Source organism: Callionymus lyra, chromosome 2, assembly GCF_982586985.1.
Source record: "Callionymus lyra chromosome 2, fCalLyr1.hap1.1, whole genome shotgun sequence".
NCBI classification, from domain to species: domain Eukaryota; kingdom Metazoa; phylum Chordata; class Actinopteri; order Syngnathiformes; family Callionymidae; genus Callionymus; species Callionymus lyra.
This window is the reverse complement of record NC_141819.1, coordinates 25,362,059-25,389,347: the sequence shown is the minus strand read 5'-3', so window position 1 is coordinate 25,389,347 and position 27,289 is coordinate 25,362,059. Positions and strand designations below refer to the sequence as shown.

At 38.3% G+C, this 27,289-nt stretch overlaps 1 protein-coding gene across 1 annotated transcript; it reads left to right on the top strand.

Moving 5' to 3' along the window:
* The first annotated feature begins 48 nt into the window (after positions 1-48).
* Positions 49-26,020, top strand: polr3a (polymerase (RNA) III (DNA directed) polypeptide A). The gene is made up of 30 exons (XM_087784296.1): positions 49-197; positions 684-819; positions 902-1,039; positions 1,149-1,320; positions 1,387-1,541; positions 1,775-2,014; positions 2,148-2,310; positions 2,829-2,965; positions 3,037-3,140; positions 3,204-3,345; positions 4,553-4,693; positions 4,772-4,841; positions 5,023-5,150; positions 5,215-5,353; positions 6,595-6,759; positions 7,514-7,686; positions 8,328-8,439; positions 14,361-14,479; positions 14,887-15,024; positions 15,177-15,347; positions 18,092-18,205; positions 20,618-20,704; positions 20,946-21,028; positions 21,185-21,355; positions 21,866-22,052; positions 22,338-22,502; positions 23,110-23,274; positions 24,051-24,182; positions 25,262-25,394; positions 25,462-26,020. The coding sequence occupies exons 1-30, from the start codon at positions 154-156 to the stop codon at positions 25,608-25,610; spliced, it is 4,173 nt and encodes a 1,390-aa protein (XP_087640422.1). The 5' UTR covers positions 49-153; the 3' UTR covers positions 25,611-26,020.
* The last annotated feature ends 1,269 nt before the right edge of the window (positions 26,021-27,289 follow it).

Below are 27,289 nucleotides of genomic sequence, written 5' to 3'. Positions count from 1 at the left end.
ACCAAACGTGCTCCCTTAGTTCCTATCAACACGAGTCGTGTGATGCTAGCAGAGCTGCAACATGGGAGCAACGTGACACAATATGTAAAATCCTAATATATTTTTAACGCAGTACCTATTTAGTGGCGTCTAGTGTGTTGACATCTCACGAAAATGGTGAAGGAACAGTTCAGAGAAACAGATGTGGCTAAGAAAATGTAAGTATGATGACACAGTGGAGCAATGTGTGCTAGCTATAGTTAGCTCGCCGGTTAGCCACCGCTGGTGACGGTTCCGAATGTTGTAAACATTGACAGCTCAAACGTCTAGTTTAAATAGCTTTAAAAAAAAAAAGATTCGGATAAGACATAACAGCTATTTCAATCTAAGTTGTTGAACAGTCCAGCTTGTTTAAAAGTACTTCCTTCATACAAATAAAAGTGATTTTCTGTGCACACGTGAAAGGTTTAACTCTAAAACCAATACAGAAGAGCCCAAGGGAACTTATCTATCTGTTTACAGCAGTTGAGAAAATACTTACTTACTTAACAATGTACGCGTTACTATAAGTGTATCTGATTTATGATGCGTCAAACATTTAATGACAGAAATGTCATTACTTTGACCATATCTGTTTTAATAGCAAAATCCTTTATAATGTGTGAAAACAATTACATTTCATGGATATGTTCATTCATTTGTAGAAGCCACATCTGTTTCGGGTTGAAATCCGCCGAGCAGATGCGCCAGCAAGCTCACATCCAAGTGGTTAGTAAAAACCTGTACAGCCAAGATACCAAACGTACACCGCTTCCCTATGGTGTCTTGGATCACCGCATGGTATGTTATCAAGTACATTCATATTTAATCCAAACCTCTTCTGTCACATAAACGTATTGATGGAAAGTTGTACATCCTGCAGGGAACGAGTGAGAAAGACAGACCATGTTTGACCTGTGGAAAGAATCTGGCGGATTGTTTAGGACATTATGGATACCTGGATCTGGAGCTACCCTGTTTCCACGTCGGATATTTTAAAGCCACCATTGGAATATTACAGGTAACTGTGTGGGTTTAACTCTTGAGTTGTGCTTGAATTTTCTTTAAAATTGCCATTGATGTCAAAGTAAAATGGCAATTCAGATAAAATACACATTTCCTTTTTTCAGATGATTTGTAAGACATGTTCAAGCATAATGCTGTCGAAAGAAGACAAACTGCAGTTCATGGATATTCTGAAACGACCAAATCTGCCTTATCTTCAAAAACGGGGGCTGAAGAAAAAGATTTCGGATAAATGCCGCAAGAGAACTATCTGTTTGAATTGTTTGTCATTCAATGGTAAGAAAATATTTCAAGGTAGGAACTTCTCAAGGTTTATTAATTGCAAGTGTTTCTCCTGTTTAGGATCAGTAAAAAAATGTGGGCTGCTCAAGATCATTCATGAGAAATACAAGACGACCAAGAAGGTTGTGGATCCTTTTGTGTCGGAGTTCCTGCAGTCCTTTGATATTGCAGTTGAGCACAATAAATTGGTGGAGCCTCTTCTCCCAAGGGCACAGGTTAATTTTAACTTTTTCTCATGACATTTGTTGCATTTTAAACTCATTTTTAATTTCAAAACTTACTAATTTGATAAGGTACGGTTAAAGATACCCTAAAAAAATCTGCATTATCCAGAAGACCATTACAATAATGGACTGATTGAGAACTTGAGTTATATTTTAAGTAACCCCATTATTAATTTATCTTTTCAAATTCATTTTTTATTCAAAACCTTCCATTTGATCTGCAGGAAAACCTGAACCCTCTGGTTGTGTTGAACCTCTTCAAGAGAATTCCCCAAGAAGATATAGCTCTACTGCTCATGAACCCAGATGCCGGAAAGCCTGCCGATCTTATTTTTACTCGACTGCTGGTCCCTCCTCTGTGTATACGACCGTCTGTGGTCAGCGATCTGAAGTCCGGCACCAACGAGGACGACCTCACCATGAAGCTGACGGAGATAATATTCCTCAATGATGTCATAAAAAAGGTCAGTACTTCCCTCACTGTTCCAAAGGAAGTTGCTTTTTTGTCAGAAACATTTTGTAGGTCAAGGATTTTGTTACGGTAATCAAATTGTTACCATTATTGTCCCATTTAACTGAAACAATTTCCTCTCTCAGCATCGAATGACTGGTGCAAAGACTCAGATGATCATGGAGGACTGGGACTTCCTGCAGCTTCAATGTGCTCTTTACATCAACAGTGAGCTTTCTGGAATCCCCCTTAACATGGCGCCAAAGAAGTGGACCAGAGGGTTTGTGCAGAGGCTAAAGGGAAAGCAAGGTGTGTTATCTGTCCCCATATCCCTAAAGACAATGACATAAATGAATGGAAGCTTGTTCTAGATTGACTGACCAAATTTAAAATGAAATGTTATTTTTTCATCTTCTTGTCTTGAGCTAGACAAAGTATACATTGTATAGATTCTTTAATCAAAATATTATACAATTTAGCTTTGAATCTCTATTTTACTAATTAAAAAACATGCAGGTTTTTAAGCTACTGCAGTGTTGGACAACATATAAAATGAATAATAATCCAAACAATCTTTAAATAAATAGCAAACAATAATTTTCAAATAGATAGATCGCAGTCAGATATTTATTCGAGTTACCACGATTTAACCCAAACATAATATTTGAATTGAAGCAACTAAAATAAAATTTCTCATTGTTTGCTGTCGACGAAGCTCTAACGGCTATTGACTGTCGATATCTAGGAATATTCTAAAAATGAAATCATACGTTATAGCAAAACTTGTTCTCTTTCTGGCTTAATTTTCCACATCATTGCTTTCTCAGGTCGATTCAGAGGGAACCTCTCTGGCAAAAGAGTGGACTTCTCTGGCCGAACAGTCATTTCTCCAGATCCAAATCTGAGAATAGACGAGGTTGCGGTTCCTGTTCATGTGGCTAAAATCCTGACATACCCAGCGAGGGTAAGTTTCTCTAGATAATACATTTTTCTTTAGTTGATTTTGTAACACTGTCTGTTTGGGAACATCGTAAGGTGAATGCTGCCAATATTGAGCTCATGAGGAAGCTAGTCCGTAATGGTCCTGAAGTTCATCCCGGGGCCAACTTCCTCCAGAATAATGCAAATACGATGAAAAGGTGAGACTTGGGCTTTTACTGGGTTTGCTCTCTTTTCTAACAATGGCTTCCTTATCGTGTCAGATTCCTCAAGTATGGAAACCGTGAGAAGATTGCTCAGGAATTGCGATTAGGGGATATAGTGGAGCGACACCTGATCGATGGAGATATCGTCTTGTTTAATCGCCAGCCTTCCCTGCACAAACTCAGCATCATGGCTCACATTGTAAGTTCATACTTTTCTGTACTTACAAGGAAAACTCAATGGAATTATTGTTGTTTTTTTTTCTCTGGAGTTTCAAACTAACAAGGTCTGTTATCACAACTCTTCAAAAATCCAACCATTAGTTTTTTAAACTAAGATATTCCAAATAATTTGTTTCTATTAATAAATAAATAAATATATATTTTTATACATTTTAAACATTTAAGACATTTCTTCCAGTATATTTTATTTAAAAAATGAAATATTAATGAATGTAAGTAGTATTTATTTCCTCGCGTAAACATTGGAAGTGGTACAAAATCTGTCATACTGTAATATGGTCGATTATATTTATATAAAGATATTATGGTTATCATATGTTCACATGATGAACATAATGTTCACATGACATGTAAGTAAAAAAGCTGAAATAATAAGGACTGTTCCTTCTCAGTCCTTCTCTAGACATTATTTCATTTAAGTTGTATATTGTTTAGTTATAGTTGAAAGTTGTTTGATTACAGAGGAAATTTGTACAATTAAAGTGGAAAATTACACATTGCCGTTACTGCATTTTCAAATGGTGGTTGACTACATTTGAAAACGTTTTATTAAAAGGTAGCACTAACCTTGTCAACATGCTGAAACTTATGTAAAGGATTAGCAAATAAATAAAAAAAATGAAGATAAAAATGTTTGAATGTCATAATAGAAAATGAGCTTTTCTTTCCATCGTTAATATTCCTTAATAAAAAGACAAAAAGTTTTTTACATTCAATGCAGACATGTAAGATCTCATCAAGTTTTAAGAAAAGGGTGAACTTGGACAATATCTGATCTATATGTTAAGGCTCTAAAACTAAAAGACAAGTTAACCACCAGGGGGCGCCGTTAGCATGTCCAAATCAAATCTCTGCATTAAATTAGGTGCATGGAAGTTAATTAACTTTCTTATCTTTGCCATAGGTCAAGATCTTTCTTCTTATGTCGTTGATCAATTTCATCTAATTTTACCACAATTTAATATAAAGTAGAAAAACATAGCTCCCCTCATGTCATGCTTCTTCATTACTCTATAGACTTGTAATTTAGATGTAACATATCTCTCTGATGATAATTAAACCATTTCTGTGATGGATCATAAGTTTTCTTCTATCAAGCTTTTCTGTCTGAGCTGTCTAGAAGCCATTGAATATTTCTAGTAACATGGGATTTTTAACTTTTCCAGGCCAGAGTCAAACCGCACAGGACGTTTCGCTTCAACGAATGTGTGTGCACCCCATACAATGCCGATTTTGACGGGGACGAGATGAATCTCCACCTGCCTCAGACAGAAGAAGCCAAAGCCGAAGCTTTGGTTTTGATGGGGGTCGGTGTTCGAGCTTGCACTGTGATCACCATGGCGACTGTTGGAAGACTGACTGAAGTTTTTTTTTTTTTCTTTCAGACTAAAGCAAACCTTGTCACCCCACGAAACGGTGAGCCACTGATTGCCGCAATTCAGGATTTTCTAACTGGTGAGTGAAGTGGCTCAACAGGAGATGCCTTGTTGTGGTTTAGGAATGTTGTAATTTATAGTTAGTCTGTAAATAGTTTGTATAATCAACCTGCGCAGAAGGGACTTCAGCTATTGACTTTACTTTATAAATGACTTTCCTTTGAAACATGAAAGCACTTTTCATTTTTTAATTCGTTTAGCGGGATACCTCTTGACGCTGAAGGACACATTCTTCGACAGGTCCAAAACCTGCCAGATAGTTGCCTCAATCCTTGTCGGAAAAGATGAAAAAGTCAAAATCTCTCTCCCACGTCCTGCCATAATGAAGGTACAATTCATACATGAAAGCACCGATAAGTGGCCGTCTAATGTATACCTGGTTGTTTCCCAAGCCCATGGCTCTCTGGACAGGCAAACAGATTTTCAGCCTCATACTGAAGCCCAACAATGAATGTCCAGTCAAGGCAAACCTAAGGACGAAGGCTAAACAGTACTGTGGAAAGGGAGAGGACCTTTGCCACAACGACTCGTGTAAGTATATGAAAACAGCAACTGTATTTATGTAATTGGTTAGCATCTATAGAGGATGTAAAAATAACTTGATCCTCTGTGAATCTGTGAGGCAACCCCTTTTATGAAAGAAGCGACAACAAACTATTAAATTGAGACACAATGTGTAAAAATGTATTTTCTTCCATATTGAATCTTTTTTGTTAATTGCAACTTTTGATTAAATAGAAGGAATGGAATAGGAATGCTTGTGACCCTGGTCTAGAAAGGCGCTATATAAATAGACATTACTATTATTATTATTATTAATCTGATAAGAAATTGTGATTATTTGCTGAAACTAATTTAGATATATATCATCCTTATTCCATTCTAAACAAGAAAAGACAGATAAAGCACAAACACACAATCATATATAAATCAATGGACTCACTAAATACAATCGAATCACTAAAAATACTTAGTGAAATGATTATTATTTTGATTTAAAAATTGTGTTGTATAACTGACCGGGAATTCAGCTACTGATCCTGTGTATGACGGGTTGGCTTTAATCCTGAATCATCTAATAACCATAAAACAATAACCATAGCAACATGGAAGTGAATTTATTTGAGCAAATCAATTTGCATATTCTGTTTTGAGTCATGTTTCAATTTATTTTGCAAATTTCTCAACAGAACAGAGGTAGCGAGAGGAGCAGCAAGTGAATTACAATTATTTATACACCCTCCTGGATTCAGATTTAGAGAAAAGACTTCCAGCAAAGTTGAATTGTCCGTTCGTCTTAGGCAATGTTTCCTGAAAAAATTAATCAAAATACATGCTGAGCCTTTGGACTTATTCTGCCAACAGACAAATAACGTGTTATAACCTCATTGGAAAAGAGAATACTTGGATTAAATAAATTCCATTTAGCATTTGCTTTTAATCAAAACAACTTGCCACCAAGTTCATCAAACAGCTACAATGAAGTTGTTATGGTCTGTTACACTGAATAGTTGGTAACTCTTGTCCATCCAGAAAGCAGACGATTGTCACACTGATCTTAAATGGTCCAAACTTTTCTCTTTTAATGGTGACCTTTTATCTGGCCTGAGGTAAACATTCCCCGTAAACTAACTGACCTTAACCTTCCCTCAGCGCAACTCCATCAACTCACTGTGACATTCTCTCCGTTCTCCCTGAGAGCCATGTAGCATTTTTGTTCACTCCAGGCTTGATTCTAATCTGGGATTTTCACCGTCTTGTCGCCCTTACAGTCGTGGTTATCCACAACAGTGAGCTGATGTGTGGCAGCATGGATAAGAGCACTCTGGGATCGGGTTCCAAAAATAACATTTTCTACATCCTCCTGAGAGATTGGGGACAGCTGGAAGCTGCCAACGCCATGTCCCGGCTCGCAAGACTGGCTCCGGTTTACCTGTGTAGGTCCTGTCTTCAGTGCACTCCTGGTATAATAATATCTGTGATCTTTTAGTGACACATGCTTCACTTTTACTCTTGTCCTGAGTTTCTACATTATTTCTACTGTTAATGCTCATTGTAATCTTCAATAAAAAATATGTATCATATTTCATCTTTAGGCCTAATGGCTATATTAAAAATATATATATTTTTATTTTATTTAATATGATTCCCCTACTCTTAATCATATTTATCACTTTCTCACACATTTTGACTAATTTATGAAGATTTTTATTTTGCTATTTGTACAATTAACTCAGTTTCAGTTTATTTCCCCCCTTTCTGTATTTCTTTTCTCCTTTATTGTATTTTATTTTTATTTTTAATTACAGCATAAAAATAGTTTAAGTGTGAGTTAAGGATCAAGTCAATGAGTCAGATATTGTATACTAGACGTCTAATGGGCCGAATTGTGTAATTTATTTCTTTTAATTTCTTCCCGCTATTGCCGAGTCAGTAAAAAGTCTGTACTTTAAAGGCTCAAATGGTAGTTTCTTTAGAATTATTGTTTTACCAGGGGGACAAATGTGAGGATAAAATTATATATTAGATGCAAGTCCAGCTGTTCTGAAAGCGAGTGAGGCACCAACAAAATTGAACGGTTTTGGTAGATGATACAAGCTCTAGGTTATTCACAATTAGAAGTTGAATCAATAAGAGGAGTCCCTGTATGCGGCTGTCAACTCATTTGTGTTTTGTTTTTATTCTTTTTAGCAAACCGGGGTTTTTCCATCGGTATTGGGGACGTTACCCCTGGTCAGGGTCTGTTAAAGGCTAAACAGGACCTACTAGACGACGGCTACGGGAAGTGTGATGAATACATCGAAGCTCTCCATACGGGCAAACTTCAGCAGCAGCCCGGTTGTTCAGCAGAAGAGACCCTGGAGGTGAGAACTTTGGTTGTGTGTAGTACAAAGCTTCTCAGCGTGGGCATAAGGTGTGTGGGATGATGTTTATGCATGTCTCGTGTCATCTTGAGTCGAACATTTTCATATCGTTATATCAACAACCTGTTCGATAATCCGCTGACTAAAGCCTTGGGAATTGAATACATGCATGAGAGAGTTCTTATCTCAACTTTGAATAGAATAGAATAGAAAATGTTTATTCATCCCCAGAGGGGAAACACACCTTTACAACAGCACAGTTGAAAAAAATAAAGTGCAAGGAAAAAAGAAATAATAATAAAGTTTCTTCCTCTCTTTTTCACTTCTCAGCAAATATGTAACTACATAGCAAGGCTCACCCTTCTGTTTTGCTTTGAGTTTAATGTGTCCATTGATACAGCGAGATGCCCCTGAGATGATGGGATGGGATGATGCATTTATGTTTTCTGTTGGGGTGGCACTTGACGTGTAACTCACGAAAGATCAACTTGTTGATTTACTTTTTTTTTTCAAAGTCTATTTGGATTAAACGTGCGTTTGTCAGTTAAACAAAACTTTCCTTTTATCTTGTAGTTTGATGTTCCTTAATTCTTCCCTCATTAGTGATGTGAGCAATATCATCTTGTGTGTCGTTTCACTAGGCCTTAATCCTTCGGGAACTGTCAGTCATCAGAGACCGAGCAGGAAGTGCTTGCCTAAGGGAACTGGATAAGAGCAACAGCCCTCTCATCATGGCTCTCTGTGGCTCCAAAGGTAACTTGTGTGGGGGCAAACATTGTCTTTTGTAAGTAAGTAAGTAAGTAATATTTATTTATATAGCGCTTTTCGAGACCAGGGTCACAAAGCGCTTTAACAATCAAAACAATACTCAAAACAGTACATACTTCAAAGATCAAGACAACACCGAGAACAACACAGGAGTTCGAGAAATTCAAGGAAAAGCCTGAACAAATAGAAACGTCTTAAGATGTTTCTTAAAGGAGTCAGTAGACTCCATCAAGCGCAAAGAGAGAGGAAGATTGTTCCAAAGCTTAGGAGCAACAGCCTGAAAAGATTTCTCTCCTCTGGTCCTGAGCCGTGTGCGTGGAACCATAAGTAGATTCTGATCCACAGACCTCAGAGACAGAGCTGGGGTGTAAGGCTGGATCAGATCACTGATGTAAGGAGGAGCCTGATAATGAATAGCTTTGAAAGTAAGAACCAGAATTTTAAAGTTGATCCTGAAAGAAACTGGAAGCCAGTGAAGAGTTTTAAGGATCGGAGAAATGTGAGTTCTCCTACTTGAGCGGGTCAGAATTCTCGCTGCAGAGTTCTGAATCAACTGCAGACGAGACAGCTCCTTCTTGTTAAGACATGAAAACAAACTGTTACAATAGTCCAGACGAGAAGAAACAAACGCATGGATTACAAGCTCCAGATCATGTTGTGACAACATTTTCCTAAGTTTAGAGATTTTTCTCAGTTGAAGGAAACAGTTTCTGGTCAGTTTTCTGCAGTGTTGAACAAGAGACATGTCTTTATCAAATACAACACCCAGGTTTCTCAGGCTCAGTTTGACAGACTGACCTAAGTCACCCAAGTACTGACTCAACCCTGGAATCTTATCATCAGGAGCAATCACCAGAGTTTCAGTTTTGTCCACATTAAGCTGTAAAGTGTTTTCACTCAGCCATTGTTTGATTTCTAGCAAACAATTGACTAAGCTGTTCAGCCTTTGGGGCTCAGTTGGGTCAAAAGAGCAGTAGAGCTGGATGTCATCAGCAAAAATGTGATAAGAAACATCTGGAAATCTCTGAATGATTTTACCGAGGGGAATCAAGTACAGCAAAAACAATAAAGGACCCAGAACAGAACCTTGAGGGACTCCACACAACAGATCTGCCGATTCAGACCTCATTTGATTGGCAGATACACTAAAACTGCGCCCAGAAAGGTAAGATGAGAACCATTCTAACACCCAGACAGTCCCACTTCATCCCTTAGTCTTCTCAGAAGGATCTGGTGATCAACTGTGTCAAAGGCTGACGACAGATCCAAGAGAACCAGAACAGTGAATTTACCAGAGTCAGCCGACATCATGATGTCACTGGACACTTTCAATAAAGCTGTCTCCGTAGAGTGATGTTTACGGAAGCCAGACTGAAACTTCTCATGGATGTCGCTCTGATCCAGGAACAACGACAGCTGCTCGGACACCACCTTCTCCAAGATCTTGGACAAGAAAGGGAGCTTAGAAATAGGCCTGAAATTACTGAGGTCAGTTGGGTCTAAGCCTGGTTTTTTGAGCAGAGGCTCCACAATGGCATGTTTAAATGCATTGGGAAAAACCCCTGTGGAAAGGGAGAGGTTCACCATATTGGTAACCCAGGGGCCAATTACATCAAATACTTTGATAAAAAGCCTACAAGGAAGGACGTCATCTGAGCAAGAGGAGGGTTTCATCTTGTTCACTAGTGCTGAAATATCACCCAAAGATAGAGCAGTGAAGGATGACCAAGAGGAGGAGATGGGCTCAGAGACAGTAGGGGTTCCCAACAAAGGAGGAGAGATTTTCTCTTTGATCAATTTAATTTTGTCAATGAAAAATCTCAACAATGCATTGCTGTCAGCTTCACAGAAGACCGGCGTGATTTGAGGAGCAGGAGACACGAGAGAATTAATCGTGTCAAACAAAACTTTGGGGTTTTTCCTATTTGCTGCTACCAGTTTTCTGATGTAATCAGATCTAGCAGTTTCTACCATCTCATTGTAAGAAGTCAACAGATCCCTGAGGTGAAGTCTGTGCACCTCAAGTTTAGTAGACTTCCAGAGACGCTCAGTCTTTCGACAAAGTCTCTTCAGACTCAGGAGATCTTCATTTGTCCAAGGGCACCGTTTTTTCTGAATTTTCAAGTTCGATTTAACAGGTGCCACTTGATCCAGTATTTCAACACAATGATCAGTGTAACAGTGAATCAAACTGTCCACATCTGGACAGTCATCAAAGGAAAGACGGTCAAACATAGCAGAAAAACTGTCTGCAGTATCGGCTGAGCTGACACGCCTCTGAGACCTAACTTTCAAAGGCTTAGGTTCAGGGATGAAGTCCAGGTTGAACAAGACAAGAGAATGATCACTCAGATGGACATCATGTACAGATACATTAGAAATGTTCAGGCCAAGAGTAAAAACTAAGTCTAAAATGTGGCCTTTTTGATGAGTGGGTTCAGAAACATGTTGCTCAAAATTAAAGGCTTCAGTTAAAGTTAAAAGTTCTTTAGCAGAACAAGATGTGACGTCATCAACATGAAGATTAAAGTCTCCAAGAATAAGAACAGATTCCATCTGAATAATGGAAGATAAGAAGTCACTAAAGTCTTTCAAGAACACCGCCGCAGGACCAGGCGGACGGTAGATTGACACACAATAGAAAGGTCTTGTAGAACCAACCAAGATCATCTGAGACTCAAAAGAAGTGAATTCCTGTGTCTGAATCACTTTGCAAGAACAACTCTCCCTAAAAACAGTAGCAAGACCTCCTCCACGACCTCCTCCACGACCCAGGACAGCGCTCCCTACTGGACAGAGTTCGTTCAGATGAATAAACTCTTCCTCTCTCTGCCAAGTCTCAGAAAGACATAATAAATCCAAATTAACTCTTGTGAAAAGATCATTAAGAATAAAGGATTTATTAGTAATGGAGCGAACATTAAGAAGTCCCACATTCAGCACCGATGACGTCACTGACGACGCCGCGTCACTGACAGGCGCGCAGAGCGGGATCTTTTGAAGCGAACAGCGGTCACGTGGGTACCAGCTGTCACTGACGTTCAACTCGGTTGTAAAAGTCGAATTAAAGAGAGGAAATGAAAAAATCTTACCACCTTTCGTTGAGGTCTGGACAGACTGCAGCGCTGATGTGTCGTCACACACAGTGAGAGGAATGTCGATCAAAATTTTTCAAGATCAAATTTCTCTTTTAACTGCTTTATTTGTTTGATGCATTTTTTATGTTGTAAATGAAAACTTCCACGGATGGAGATAACATTTGAATATGAAGATTAAATCTGTTGTTTACAGTTCAGTTTTTTAATTAAGTCGTCGTAGCAAAAGTACAGTTGAAGCTTAAGCGATTTATTCATGTGTAAATGAATGTAGAAGAAATGCATACGTTAACAAAATGTTGATTGATTGATTGAACCGGGACTGATTCGTTGTCATCTCTGACAAAGGGAGCTGAACACCTCTTTTTGAGGTTGAGTGAACAATAATTGTGTGTGAGACACTGGCTGCAGACTGACAACCAGGTCAATACTTCCTTTCTCTAACATTTGTCTAACTTAACGGAGAGAGAAGTACAAAGACATGATAATAACCCATATTCCTGATCACTCCAAGCCTGTAAACACTATAAGGCAGAAATTGTTCCATCCTAAGGACAAATCATCCAGATACAAACGCAGCCGTGTGATTTATAATGTCCAGTGCAGTAAGGAATGCCAGGACCAGTATATTAAGGAAACTAAAGAACCGCTTCACAAGCATATGGCTCAACACAGGAGATCCACTTCCATACAAGGAAGGACAAAGGACAGTCTTTAGAGGACAGCTGGCTATAGGCGAAAGATGGTTTGAAAGAGGAGTTGAAAAAGCAATCTTTTCAAGGGAGAAAAACTTTCTCTCACCAGAGGTGAAGGTTAAACTGCAGTGCTGAGCTTTCTCCCTAGAAAAGTCTCCAAACATTAACACCTGTGATCATGTGATGGTCAAACCTCACTGGTAGTCCATTTTTGACCATTTTTGTGTGATAACCCTTACCCTCACCCTGATGGGTTACAGCCCACACACCGATTCCAACTCTGTTGCTCTCTGTGCCGGCCTCTGGCAAGATGTATACTGGCTCCTCACGCCAGCTCACTTGGAAAAATTACTGATGATGAGTGAAACGTATTATAGTTGACTCACTTTGGAACAACTTGGTAATCATTTTCTGCGTTCCGCGGCCGCAGGGTGTGAATAGCTGGTGTATGTATATTAAGTGCAGCTGTATCCAAATTCTGTTTCACCAAAGTGTGGTGTTGCAAAGTTTTACATGTCCGTATATGGACAGATTCCTGCTGCTTTAAGTGCTGTGATTGTATGAAAAATGGCCTTTAATTGTAACAGACTTGTGCAGAATTCACTCACGCAATCTCTCTGATGCCTAATAATAATGGTCCGTCGCTGTTTAGGAAACTTCATCTGTTTTATGCTCTTGAAAAAGATGTTTGTTTTTTTTCTTTATCCCTATTAGTTCAATTACAAAGAAGGTTGATGGTATGAAACAAAATTCAACTAAAAATGTGAATAATGGAAATAGGAGGCAAAAATATAGCATTTACTGAAGAGGAATCGAACACAATGTAATAGACAAAGCTTACATTAAGCTTACATATTTTTTTATCTCCCCATATCTGAAATATTACTTAAGTGTTGCATGGGTAATGGCTGGAGGTGCTTTGGATCAGACCCAGCTAAAGAGAAAGCGATAATTTTCAAGGTATTTAGTATAAATCTGGAAAAAATCTATTAAGTGTCTAGAGTGTCCAGTGTCTATCAGGGGATACTACAAGAGGGCCTCCAGAAGAAAGAAAAATATCTTCCAAAAGGAATTTTGTTCCTTCTTTTCTTTTGCTTTTTTAATTATTTTATTCTGCGCTATCACCACAAACAATTCAGTATTTCCAATGTTCTGATTCTGATTTTGACTGCAACAAAAAAGACTGTCACAAAATGCTCATGTCAGAAGAAGCCATCTTTAATATGGTGGTTAAGCACAGCTGTGCTGTGTCTCAAATCGCATACTAGCGTACTAAAAGTTAGTATTTTTAGTACGTTAGTGTGTCTCAATTCTTAGTATGCGAAATTTAGTGCGCCATGCATACTAAATTGGCATATTAACACGCCCACAAAACTAGCATGGTTCGATGGACACTAACCATACTAAACAGCCGCCATTTTAGTGACGTTTTAAACGGGAGTTACATCATATATAAATGCATATATATGCATATACTTAAATGTTAAAATAAATATCTCGCGATTATTTAGATTCTCATATTTTTTCTTTATTTCTTTTTCCAAAGTTGCAATACGTGCTGCCAGCAGGTGTTGGCGATAGCGTTCAAACAGCTGCTTGAAACATCTTTAAATAGAAGTAGAAGAAGAAGCTGTCATGTGATTTCCGGTTACTGTGTAGCTTCAGGGTTTAATTTGAGACATACTATCTGTGGAGGATTAGTTAGTATGCATACTAAACTGATGCATACTAACTTCTAGCATACTGAGATTAGTATGCGATTTGAGACACAGCACTGGACTGCAGAAATGATAACCCTCACACTACGACTTCAAAAAGAGAACCTCTTTTAGAAATAATGTTAACATACTGGACCAACCATTGTTTTCTCATTTTGCTGTCTGTTTTTTTTGCCTGCTTCTCTTCATAAATATAAATTGTGTCTTTAAAAAGAGAAAAAAAAGCGACAGTGTGTGACAAAAAACATTTTAGAGGCTTAAAATGCGTTTTGTCTCCCTGACGCCTTCCTCCCTACTTGCCATTGTTGTTTATTTTTTACTCAAGGCATTTATTATGTATTATGTATATAATTAACAAACTGTTTGTATGCTTCCTTTGTGTTTTTGCGCACTCACAGGATCCTTCATTAACATCTCTCAGATGATTGCCTGTGTGGGTCAGCAGGCCATCAGTGGATCACGAGTACCTGATGGCTTTGAGAACCGTTCCCTGCCACACTTTGAAAAGCATTCTAAGGTAAGAAGAAATTCATTCATTATTTTTTATTGTTGTTGTTTTTTCTATTCCACGCAGGTTATTATTGTGAAGTACAGTAAAGGTTATTTGTAAAGATCTTTTTAGACCAGAGTCACAAAGAGCTTTAACAATCAAAAACAACACACGGTTAAAATAGATTCTTTAAAAGGTCAAGTCACATAAGAAAAACTAGATAAGAGTCCCAGAAAATAAGGGAAAAGCCTGCACAAATAAAAATGTCATAAGATGTTTCTTGGTGATGGATAATTTTACTTAATGGCTATGAATTCTAAAATAAAATATTATGTATGTTTTTTGATTCAGTCTAGCTTTCCAGCTAATCTATGACTGCAATATTATTGACGCAAGTGTTTTCTGATTCTGATGCTCAACTTATTTATCCCCAGTTACCAGCAGCGAAAGGTTTTGTGGCTGACAGCTTCTACTCCGGATTAACACCCACTGAGTTTTTTTTCCACACAATGGCTGGGCGTGAGGGTCTGGTAGATACTGCTGTGAAAACAGCCGAGACCGGATACATGCAGGTAAGAGTTGAATAATGCTAGTCCACAAAGAAAAAAAGGAGTTTCAAAAGTCACAAAAGTAAATAATCAAGTCAAGTGTTGCCTTGACATGACCTTGTTGACTTCCTTTTGGAAATGGTAAAATGGACAACTTTCTTTCTATGTTTGATCAGAGACGTCTGGTGAAGTCTCTGGAGGATTTGTGCTCCCAGTATGACCTCACCGTCAGAAGCTCCACTGGTGACATTATCCAGTTCATTTACGGGGGCGATGGCCTTGATCCAGCTGTAATGGAAGGAAAGGATGAGCCACTTGAGTTCAAGAGAGTTCTGGACAACATACGGGTGAGTCGATAGAACTCATACCTTGTGTGACCTCCGGCTTTTATTTACACGGGAGAATATGTAACGAGAAGTTGAAGATTTCGGGTGAATAAACGTTTTGTTATTGTAGTGTTTGTCCAAACTAGTGTATGTCCAAGTTTAGGTTGACCTTAAGTTTTTTAATTGTTTTTTTGATGTCCTATATATATTTCATGGATCCAAGACATCCGGTATTTTTCATCAAAACGGTGTTTTCAAAACAACTAAAATATTTTTGTTCAAGAGCCAATCTCACACTACACTCCACACTTGACATTTCTAATGCTTATATTAACCAATTGAACTCTGTATTTATTTTTTCATGATAATAAACCTAAACGTTAATCCAGCCAATCACAGAAGCAGCATAAGGCCTATTTTGCTACTACTTACGCAGAGACAATGGTGTTGGTGGAGTCATCGTATCTTTACAACAACCACTCATGAGCCACACTTTAATTTGGAAGTTATTGCCAAATGTAACGTTAAGTTCCCCAAATGCCGTTAAAAAAAAACTTTCGGCTTTCAAAATAAGAGCCACGCATCGGCACAAGGTTCCATATGCCTTTTAATCCTTCATTGTCACACTCATAGTCTTTACTGTTTAAAACCCATGTTTAAAATCGTTTTTTTTTATTATTATTATTTATTAGATAATTTCCCATAGCTATAAGTTGATTAAAACAAATTTAGTTTCAGATCGTCACCCGGAAAAATAAAATGGCAAGTTTAGGATTAGAAATAAAAAAAATGTATAACATTTGAATGTAGAATTTTGTAAAATATATATTTAATATTTAAGCTATAACTTGTACATGTCATTGATGCAACAAATCAATAATTATCCAAGGATCCAGTGATCTCTTGTAGAAGATGTAGAGTATTAACCCAAAAATATCATCATAACATGCAGTATTTTTTTTTTAATGTTAGAACAAGTCTGCTGATAAAATAATGGTTTTGGGATTTTAAAATGTGTCGGCTCCAGGGGGATTTATTGGGTCTCTGCAGCACCCAGGACCCTGGTTCACTTGCAATTATCATACAGTGGTGCACAATTCCTCAAATTAAATTGAACCTAAGTGGGATCCCTCATATTTACAACTGATTGCGGGAAACATTGATCTGAGGCTTGTTTAAAAAAAAGAGTTGGTGTAACTCTCAGTACCTTGTGAAGAGATTTATAATCACCTACTATGACCCCACAAGGACAGCAAAACACATCTGCTGTGCCGATATATTTAATAAAGGATGTTTTGCAGAGAACCAAGATTACAGTGTTGTATAATATCTCATCCCCTGTTGATTTGCAATAAGGAGCAACAAAACAATTTCCTGTTGGTTACTCTCTATAGCAAAGGTCTGTGACCACTCGTGAAAAAAACCCCACTAGATGGATAATTACTTTACAAATTATCTAAAATGGAAGAAAATAGGAAGCGGACTGGTGTACAAAGATGTCATGTCTACTTGCCAATTTTCATTTTTTTCATGACATGTGAGACGGCAAGGGCTGAAACATAATTATGAACAGGAGAGAAATCTCGGGGAAATAATGTGAATAGTCAGTATGACATATGAATGATTGCTTTAAAAATGTTGCCCACTTGTACAGTTAAAACATAGATAACACAAGAAATCACAAATAAGAGCCTGACAACAGCCTAGAAAAATAAGTCCACAATAAAGTAACCGAAGACGCTGAAAGAAGTATTAAATTCTAAAAATACATTAATGAATATAATGGAAGTTAAAACACATTCCAACTATTGGAGAATATGAGTATCGAGAGAAGCTAAGGGGTGCTAGACGGAATACTGGAAAATGAAAAAGACAAAATATGAATAACTCCGACAGAAGGATGGAGAAGAAAAAGTTTTTCCTTTAGGAATTGATCAACTTTTGATGAAACTTTTCAGTATTGGACTAAAACTTTCTAAATAAAGCTACAGTGGAAGAAGCAGGGATCCTAGAACAATGTTTCTGGGGGATATTGTGGGACTTTTCATACATTCTGTCCTGTTTTGAAGTTAAGACATCGTTGCGCTAGAATCGACCTGATCATTAAAAAAACAAAAACATAGGCACGTTTCTAGACCAAAGGAAGGTAGGAAAGGTCATTCTCCTCTATAGAGAGTGCAACAAATGTGAATTCAATCATAGACCAATCTAACTGTTACAATGACGGTAAAATCTGCTGATAAAAATGAAATAAGTGCCTATTTAATGATCATCAGTTCAGGTTGAGTAACAGACGATGAACAAGCAAACACTGTTGCTCATGTACCGAGTCAGAAATAGGCTTTCTGACCAGTAATGTTTCGAAGACTATTTGAAGTTTCTTCTGAGCAGTAGGAACACAGAATAGGAGAAACCTATGCCATCCAACTGCACCAAGAAATACTTCTCCGATAGCCGATGGTATATTGTTGAACCTGTTATCTTCTAAAATTAAAACAACGTTAATACATTCAGGAGTATTGGCATGTAAAAGATAAGCCAACCTAAAATGTTTTATTATAAAAGAAACTCTAGCTTTCACTTTAACGATGTTCTTCACTATGTAACTACATATGCCGTACGCCTGTTTTCATGAAGTAATGAGAGACATGTTCAATACACCAGGAAGATAAAACCAGACACTGAAATAAGATCATGTTTGTTGTTAACAAATGTATAACAAATGTATAAAGACATGTCTGTTCTCATTCTCTCCATCTCTGCAGGCGGTGCACGCGTGTCCAGATGAACCTGCGCTCAGTCAAAACGAGTTGGTGCTCACTGCAGATGTCATTATGAAAAAGGCAGATTTCTTGTGCTGCAGAGACAGTTTCCTAGAGGTAATTACATGGTTTTTTTGACTGTGGACTGTGATGTCTCAAAGGTATTCTGGAATGCTTGAACACTTTAGGAGTCTTTAGGAGCACAATAGAACATTCAGGGAGCTATAAGAGATACAGAGCTTTAACAACAATCCCTGAGATGTTAAGTGGTGAAAAACCTGGACAGTTAGACCATTTATTGCAGGACTGACAATCTTATGCTTACCACCTGCCATTGTTCGCTGTGGGGTTTTTTTTGATTATCACTTTATGCTATCCCTCTTCTCCTATTTGATCTTCCTGTATATATTGATTGTTTTCTCTACCTATTTCCATAATTGCTTATGAGTGTCTGGAGTGAATTATCCTCCTCCGTCAGTATGAAGTTGACATTATACAGAGAAAGTATGAAGATAACATTATTCACAACATGGTTATAGATTATTGACTAGCTCACAACAATTTGTAACACAGACAATTCATTCGCAAAAGATGTTCTAAATAAATGACCAATGTCTAACTTACTACAAACATGCAAACATCTGACTTATCTTTCTCCTTTCACCTTCCAGGAGATGAATGGAAATGTGTAGGTGCTGCAGTTTCCTAGCTTGTTATTATAGTTAAGAGTGTGATTGACATGATATGTCGACACGTACAGGCTCATTTTTAATGATAACTTATGGCATATAATTAAAGGTAATGGTGAAACCTTTTCATGTTTTTAAAGTATGTCTTCAAGGGCCTTTGGACTCTATATTATACCTTTATTTATTAGAAACTCTACTCTCCATTTAACTCGCTTCAGAGCCACTTGAATAGTCATGACCTTGAATGAGAGCTTACAGAGACTGATTGGATTATATGTGTAACACTCATTTGGATAAAAAGTTGTTACTCTTGTTGTTACGCAAACGTGTGAGGGAGTCACATTGGTAAGAATGGGGGATCTTTATTTCCTGTGCGAGTGAAAATCTTAATATGGATCCGCGCTCCCTTTTATTCATCCAGGAATTAACAGACACAGGCTCAGAGAAATACCTGGAGGTACCGTCTTGGCATGGTGGATGCTGCTGCACTGTGTGCTTAACACTTAGCAAACATTAACACTTCAATCCCGTTGTTTCTCTATATATCGACTTTTCTTGGAGTGACAACTCCTGTTAAGACACTTGTTGATAGAGGAAGCATTTGTGCTCCCGGCAGCTCGTGTCTTTCTGTCACACTACAATATATAAAGTAGAAAATCCAGCCACCTAACTTTCTCTCACAAAAATACCCTAATAATACATTAGTTATCGTTGCGAGTACCACTCGTGGTTTCTGCGAGAACCACTCGACGGCCACGGTAATATATTAAAAAAATACCCTCTATTCTACTTCAGTTGGTGTCGAGACATTTGAAAATCCTATGTCATCTTCTTAATTCTAAAGTGACATTGGTTAAAGATGAACCCTAATGTGGACCCCATCTGTGACAGATGCTAACAACATCCTGCCACTCTTGGACGTATATTTTGTCTCTGACTAAATCGTATCAAACCTCTGGACCCTTTAAAACCATAGCTTGTGTTTCAGGGTATGTTTTTAATCCTGACCCTATTTTTGCTAGATTTGGTATTACTGTTTGCTTTTTGTTGTAAGTAAGTAAGTAATTTAGATTTATATAGCGCTTGTTGCTTTTGTTTGATTATTTTAAAAAGAGTTTAATAAATAATAAATAAATACAACTTTCTATTAACCAAATATTTTACTTCTACTATAAAACTTAGTCAAACCAAACTACTAACGCAACCAGATTCCACTACTTAGAACTACTGTGGCTCGTATCAAAGTAAATCACCTTAAATTGTAAAAAGGTGCGAGTTTAAACACCCTGTTTTATAATAATCACAATAGTGAAGAAAGACTTGAATACTAGTAAAAATACTTTTAAAGTTAACCAGGAATGTGTTGTTGTTGCATCCACAACTGTGAACCTTTCATGTATTTGTGTGTTTTTGTGTGATTCAACTTTTTAGCCAGAAAGTTATGAGGGGCCCAACAAGACTAACTACAAATTAACATATAAAAGAAAACATTGTATTATACCTTTTTGTGTATTTTTATACACCAATTCTCATTTAATATAACTTAATTTTATATGTCTATACTCGCATATAAATGACAAAACAACGATGGACTAAATCTCCTCGGTGAAAGCAGTTAATTGAAATAACCTTTGAGTTTGTAGCAACTCATTTAGGGCTTTTTGCCTTGATTGAAATGATTCCAGGAGAATAAATGGATTTACTTTATCGACCTCAAGCTGGTAGGTTACAGCGTAATAACACTTGGCAGGACTCTTCCATGCATGTTTTTGTGTGAGAGAGAAAGCAAAATGCATCCCAGTGAACCTCCCTTGGATTAGTTTTCTGTCTTCAATTGCAGGAAATACGGAAATTCATCAAGAGTGTCTCAGAAAGAATCAAGAAGACAAGGGACAAGTATGGTATTAACGATAATGGAACCAGCGAGGTAAGAAACATGAGATTGTCCTATTTTCTTTAGTTTCATCTTAAAGTATTGCATACGTCCAAAAGGGTTAATTCGACTGAGAAATTAGATTCTGCTTGACAATTCCAATAGTTGAATAAATATCTGCATTTTAATTGTAGAAAATGCATTCATCATGAAGAGGTGGAACGTATGCAGCCCTCATATCGTATTCATTATTTTTCAACAACTATTTAATTTCTTATCTTGTTTCTGAAAAAAGCCCAAAGTTCTCTACCAGCTTGATCGCATCACCCCGACTCAGCTTGAGAAGTTTCTGGAAACCTGCCAAGACAAGTACATGAGGTCAGAGCCCGTTTTTGTTTTTTTTTAAGTGTCAAACTTTGAAATCTAAGTAAATGTGTTTTTTACAACTGCGGTAAAACGCACATCGTGAACAAAAGGTCATGGACTCGCCTCAGACACTGACATTTTGCCTCAACGACGCTTCTGTTTGCTCAGAGCTCAGATGGAGCCTGGATCTGCAGTCGGGGCTCTTTGTGCACAGAGTATCGGAGAGCCTGGTACCCAGATGACCCTTAAAACCTTCCACTTTGCTGGTGTGGCCTCCATGAATATTACTCTGGGTGTGCCAAGGATCAAGGAGATTATCAACGCGTCCAAAAATATCAGGTGAGGTGAAGATCAAGGGAAGGTGATAATTGAGAAATGATAAAGATGCTTTGTTGCCTCCTGTTAACCTGTAGGAAATCTATAGATCGGGTGCATCATTGAAGTCAAAGGGTTGAAAGCATGTGAAAGTAGTAGCAGGTTATAGTAGGAAATTGTAAACTGGTGGAAACACTGAAGACAAGAAAAACATGAAATGACTATGAAGTAAATATTTAATTTAGTAAAGAGGAAAAGTTTGATTAAGAGGCAGAAATAATACGAACGCTGCTCCTTTTAATCTCTATAATCTTTGTATGATTGTGGTGGAAAATTGTCCACGATTTGAAGATGTGAACCACTGATAAACAGATGTCATCAACAGGATGAGATTGAAATAAACAAACAAACAACACGGTGAAGGTCTTTCATTGCAGTAATGAGCCATTTTTGTTGTGTCATCCTCAGTTATTAATTCAATTCAACAGAACGTTTTCTAAAGGCTGTTTTTGCTTCATTCTGAAATCTCAATAGCACACCCATCATCACCGCGCATCTGGACATTGACGATGACGCTGATTTTGCAAGACTGGTGAAGGGAAGGATAGAGAAAACTCTGCTCGGCGAGATTTCCGAGTACATAGAAGAAGTTTTTCTGCCGGACGACTGCTTCATCCTTGTGAAGCTATCCCTGGAGAGAATAAGACTGCTGCGTCTGGAGGTAATATGAAAGTTTGAAACTTCTTCCCAGATCCTTAAAAATGATTGATCAAGTCTGGGAGAAAGTTCTTTCAAAGTTTTCTATTGGATTTGTACTGTTGTTTGGAACAAAAACCTATTTTCGAGTATCATCAGAGACATGAGGTAACATAATGAAAAAAAACGACCACATGTTCAGGTCTTCATGACATGAGTTTATTCGGGTTCTGATCAAATGTTCTTGGTAAAAGTCATTGTGAAAGAGCTGGTTTAAGAGTATAACTCATGTATGCGTCCTTCACTTTAGGTCAACGCTGAAACTGTGCGTTACTCCATATGCATGTCCAAACTCCGAGTCAAGCCGGGCGACATCGCAGTTCACGGCGAGGCGGTGGTGTGCGTGTCCCCACGAGAGAACAACAAAAGCTCCATGTACTACGTGCTGCAGTCGCTGAAAGCGGATCTTCCTAAGGTGAGGATGAAACGGAAGTCTCCACCTCAAAGTGACTCTCAACAAAGCGGGGGTTGATTACAGCTGGAGTAGGAGTCAAGACTTAAATTACATCATCATTTACTCCACTCTCGTAACCTCTCGTTTGCTGAGATTTCAGACGGGGAAGAGAAAACACTTGAAACATGTCAACAGAGTTGGAGTTTCACATTAGTTGCACTTTTAATCTGAAACCAAAACATGCTTCAGAGTCGGTCTTATGACGCCTTCACTGGGCATAACGGGCCAGGAGAAGATCCTTCAACAAGCCCGCGGGGACGAAAACCTCCAGATGGCTCTGGGTGATGAGAGGAGCTCAGTGCAGGAGATGGAATGCCACTGTTTCTGTTACTGACGGAAATCATTTGAATGGTTTTGAAGTTCAAAACGCTGAATTATAAATACTTCCATTTTTTCCTTTTTGCTGCATGATAAATGACGATAATGGGACCGAGAACAGGCACCAGAGAACACTGATTGAAGGCGATGTTTGTTTTACCAACCCAAGTGTGACATCCTGCCAAACTATCACCAAACGACAACAACAAAGACCTGCACTTCTTCTCATTTGGTTTTTCACCTTTTGTAGGTGGTGGTGCAGGGAATTCCAGAAGTCACTCGTGCTGTCATTCACATTGATGAGCAGAGTGGGAAGAACAAGTACAAGCTGCTGGTGGAGGGAGACAACATGAGAGCTGTCATGGCAACACACGGTGTCAAGGGAAGTCGAACCACCTCCAACAATACATATGAGGTAGAGATTGAGGTTCCCTTGAGGATCTTCATGATGAAGAAACGTTCTGAAACTGTTGACATTTCAAGCTCAAATAAATGTGATTGTGTTCTAGCTCTTAACTCTTAAAATCGTTGTGCTTTAGGAATGTCAAACATTTTGTAATTGTTAGTTTGAACACTGGTCTTGGTAAAGGTGAGTTTGTCCACATTATCAAGCTGGATCCTCAACACACAATGTGACTTTGTTAGCATTTGAAATGTCAGGTTAGAAATCTGACCTGGACTGTGAACTCCAACAGGGAACAGAAATCAGAGATGGCTCAAAATTACAGAAGCTTTACTTGAAAGTCAAAGAGAGATAAAATTGGATTAATGTGCTTTTGTCAACGTACGACTTCTCTATGAAGCAAACTACTTTTTTTTATACTGCATTACGTTTGTGTCGACTGTTTCAATATCACTAGCAAATGTGTTCATCAGAACCCCGTTCTTCGATTGTGTATCTGCTTATCAGAGACAACGTCATTTACTTGTTCCTCTGTGATGAGATTAGCTGGAGGTGTGTTTTGTGCTTTAGGTAAATATATTATATTCCAGCTCCGTTATTTCCATCGTCAACAGATGAAAAACCTTCTTAATGTTTCTCAGTTCTGATGCTAATTGGATACTGTTGATTGAAAAAAACAGATTCTATGTCGAGCAGAACTGATCCATGAAATTGTACCAGGTCAATTCAATAATCCACTATTAATTACTCTTCAGTATTATTGATGCTGCTGTCTGTTCAACGACCAGGTGGAGAAGACGCTGGGTATCGAGGCTGCCAGATCCACCATCATCAATGAGATCCAGTACACCATGGTGAATCACGGGATGAGCATCGACAGGCGCCACGTGATGCTTCTGGCCGATCTCATGTCCTATAAGGTAATGATCTCCATAAGGTCAGCAACACTTAGGCTTATTTGATAATATTCGTCACATCTAATGTGATCTGGATTCTTCTGCCACTCATGGGTCTTTGGAACCCCATACTCGAGTCATACCGGTGCAACACCCGATGGTGGCGCTCGTACAAGGCAGCGAGTCGAGTGAGTGATGGCGTATATACACAGAAACCAAGAGATATACTTTAAAATATTTATTAATCAACCAAAAACATGCAACACAGGAAACGGAGAGGACTCTATAGTTGCACCGAATAAAAGCATTAGACAGCAAAAAAACCCTGCCCAATAGCAGGTGCAAAAAGCACCTAAAAATACAGAGGGTGGTGCACACCTCTAACCCAGTGTTTCTAGACAGACCGTTGGCTACGTGAGTGGAGATGTAGACCCATGACCTAGTCATCTGCTCCCGTGTGCATAAACGGACAAGTTAGAAAGAATTCAAACATCAACAAAGCTCTATGACAGACGTAAACGACACAACTCAATTATTTTACCAAATACCAGCTTCAAATACACGGAGCTCTAACACCCAGCTCCAGTCAGAGAGAGAGACAGAGATTGTCAACTTGAGAAGAGCCATCTTTAAAGAGGTGGCAGCTGGCTTGATTGCAGGAGATGATCAGCATCACGTGCCACTGAATCTGTGGAGAACACAAAACGGGAACTAAAAGGCCCCTTGAAACAACAATAAATAAACCCGTTGGTTCGTAACACGGGTCATTTTGAAACATGGTTTTCTACAAGACACCATTAGACATAATAATCACTTCAGTGCTGTCTGAACGAGTGAATTCAACAATAGTTCATGAACTAGTTAAATATCAGTCAATTTAAAAAACGGTAATAAAAAATGTGTTCAAATCTTGCAGTAGAAAAGGTAAAACTGTCCAAAACAAAACTACCGATTCTCAACCCGACCTCTGAGGGCGAGATAACTACAGTCAAGGGGCCGCGTGTAACCCTTCAGGTCGTAACGTTGGCCGGCCAGCATTAAAATGTGACCAAATAAATGAGCTTTTTGTTACATTTTTGTTTGATTTACGATGGATCTTTCAGGGCGAGATTCTGGGCATCACCAGGTTCGGTCTAGCCAAGATGAAGGAGAGCGTCCTCATGTTGGCGTCCTTCGAGAAAACGGCCGACCATCTGTTCGACGCAGCCTACTTTGGACAAAAAGACTCCGTCTGCGGTAAAGTCCCCGTCGAGGCATGTTCGGCATCGAAGTGACCCCATTAATCCAAGTCTGTGTGTCGCAGGTGTGTCCGAGTGCATCATCATGGGGATTCCCATGAACCTGGGAACTGGGCTGTTCAAACTCCTCCACAAGGCGGAGAAGGATCCCGCTCCTGTCAGACGACCTCTGCTCTTCGACAGCGCAGAGTTTCACACGTCGCTGGTCACGTAGCACGAAGACGGAATCATTTTTATTTGAACCTTGGACTGAAGGGGGGGAAAATGTTTTTGTCATTTATTTGCTGCTGCATCGTATCAGAAGATTTCAGTCCGACTATTATTTTGGCTTTAAAAAAACAACTACTGTGTCTCCCCGAGAAACGTCTTTTCCCGTCTGAAGGATTAAAATAATTTCGAGACGTAATTCCTGCTCGGCATCTATTCATCCTCATTATGTTTCTTCACGCACAATCATTCTGCCAGCGTCTCTATAATCATGTTTCCCCCTCTCTGAGTTTTTCAGTATTTCGTTCACAACAGTGGCTTGATGGTTAAAGAAAATACTTTCATTATGTACCAGTCATTTTAATGTTTTTTTTCTTTGTCACAGAACATTAATAAAGGTAAAGAACATTTCTCTAATGTGTTTGTTGCAGGTTTTCTTCAAGGCTTGTTTCATAAAACTTCTTAAGTGATTTTTTTTTTTTTCAATTTCACATGTGCGAAAAACACTCTCACAGTTGAGCATTTAACTGTGAACTGTCATTGTGAGTTTATAGACAAAATACCTTTTCCTATTACAAAGAACAGAACGGTGCACATGGTCGTCTCCGAGACAAACGTCGCTCAGATGCCACTTGTCTTCACCCTGATAAACCTCTTTTTTGTGTGCGTGTCTGTCAAATCTCTACATTTAAACATCAAAAGCATTGACAGAGCAACAGCGAGATAGGAGCAGTGGCCCGCAAGAGGATACGAACATGTCACAGAACAATTGTCAGTCTTGATGGTGACAAAAGCAGTCGTTTCACTGGCCCCAGAAGTGTCTTTGTGCAGCGATGGTTTGATGGTCTTTGTTCATGGATAAAACCATCTTGGTACTATAATATAAACTATAATATCAAGTACTTTTTATTGTGTTGTCTCCATCAAAACTGACAAAGAATCACCAGATCCACAGTGACTTGTAAGTAAGTAAGTAAGTAATATTTATTTATATAGCGCTTTTCGAGACCAGGGTCACAAAGCGCTTAAACAATCAAAACAATACTCAAAAAAGTACATACTTTAAAGATCAAGATAATACTGAGAACAACACAGGAGTTCGAGAAATTCAAGGAAAAGCCTGAACTTGTAAACAAGATTTACAAAGAATCCTTTCAAAGTATCGGACAAAGACTGCAAAACCTTCAGCCGACATTGTGCTTCACATAAAAATACAAATACAAAAAATACAAAACGCGTGTCTACCGTAGCGCTTTGTATAGAGGCTCAGTCCTGAATGTGTACAATCAGTAAGCTTATTTTACTTTTATATGTAAAGATACTTAATTGAGGTGGAGATAACTTTCAGGATGTTTTATGCTCCCAGTTTCAAAAAGAAATGAACCATGAGAAATTAAAATCATTCGTCAAAAACGGAAATGACAGGAAGTGAAACATTGATTATCGTTTTAATTTAACTTATTCTATTATTTAGATTTTAGATCAACAAACCGAACATGGACCAATGATATCAGCCTCTGATTTGTATGTAGGACATTATTTACTGAAAATAATTTTGACCTCAAAGTGACTTCCAGAATAGGTTTCAAAATCCAGGCATGAGCTTTCATTCCTAAGGTTTTCTAAAAAGCTTTACTTCAACATTGTTATGTTTATATCTTTGGCCTAAACCTTCTTAGATATTTA

Bases quoted from the DNA above. Each gene is read 5' to 3' on its own strand.
- polr3a (XM_087784296.1), top strand. From the start codon at position 154: ATGGTGAAGGAACAGTTCAGAGAAACAGATGTGGCTAAGAAAAT. The intron at 198-683 runs GTAAGTATGATG...ATTCATTTGTAG, and splicing joins ACAGATGTGGCTAAGAAAAT to AAGCCACATCTGTTTCGGGT. The intron at 5,354-6,594 runs GTAAGTATATGA...TCGCCCTTACAG, and splicing joins CCTTTGCCACAACGACTCGT to TCGTGGTTATCCACAACAGT.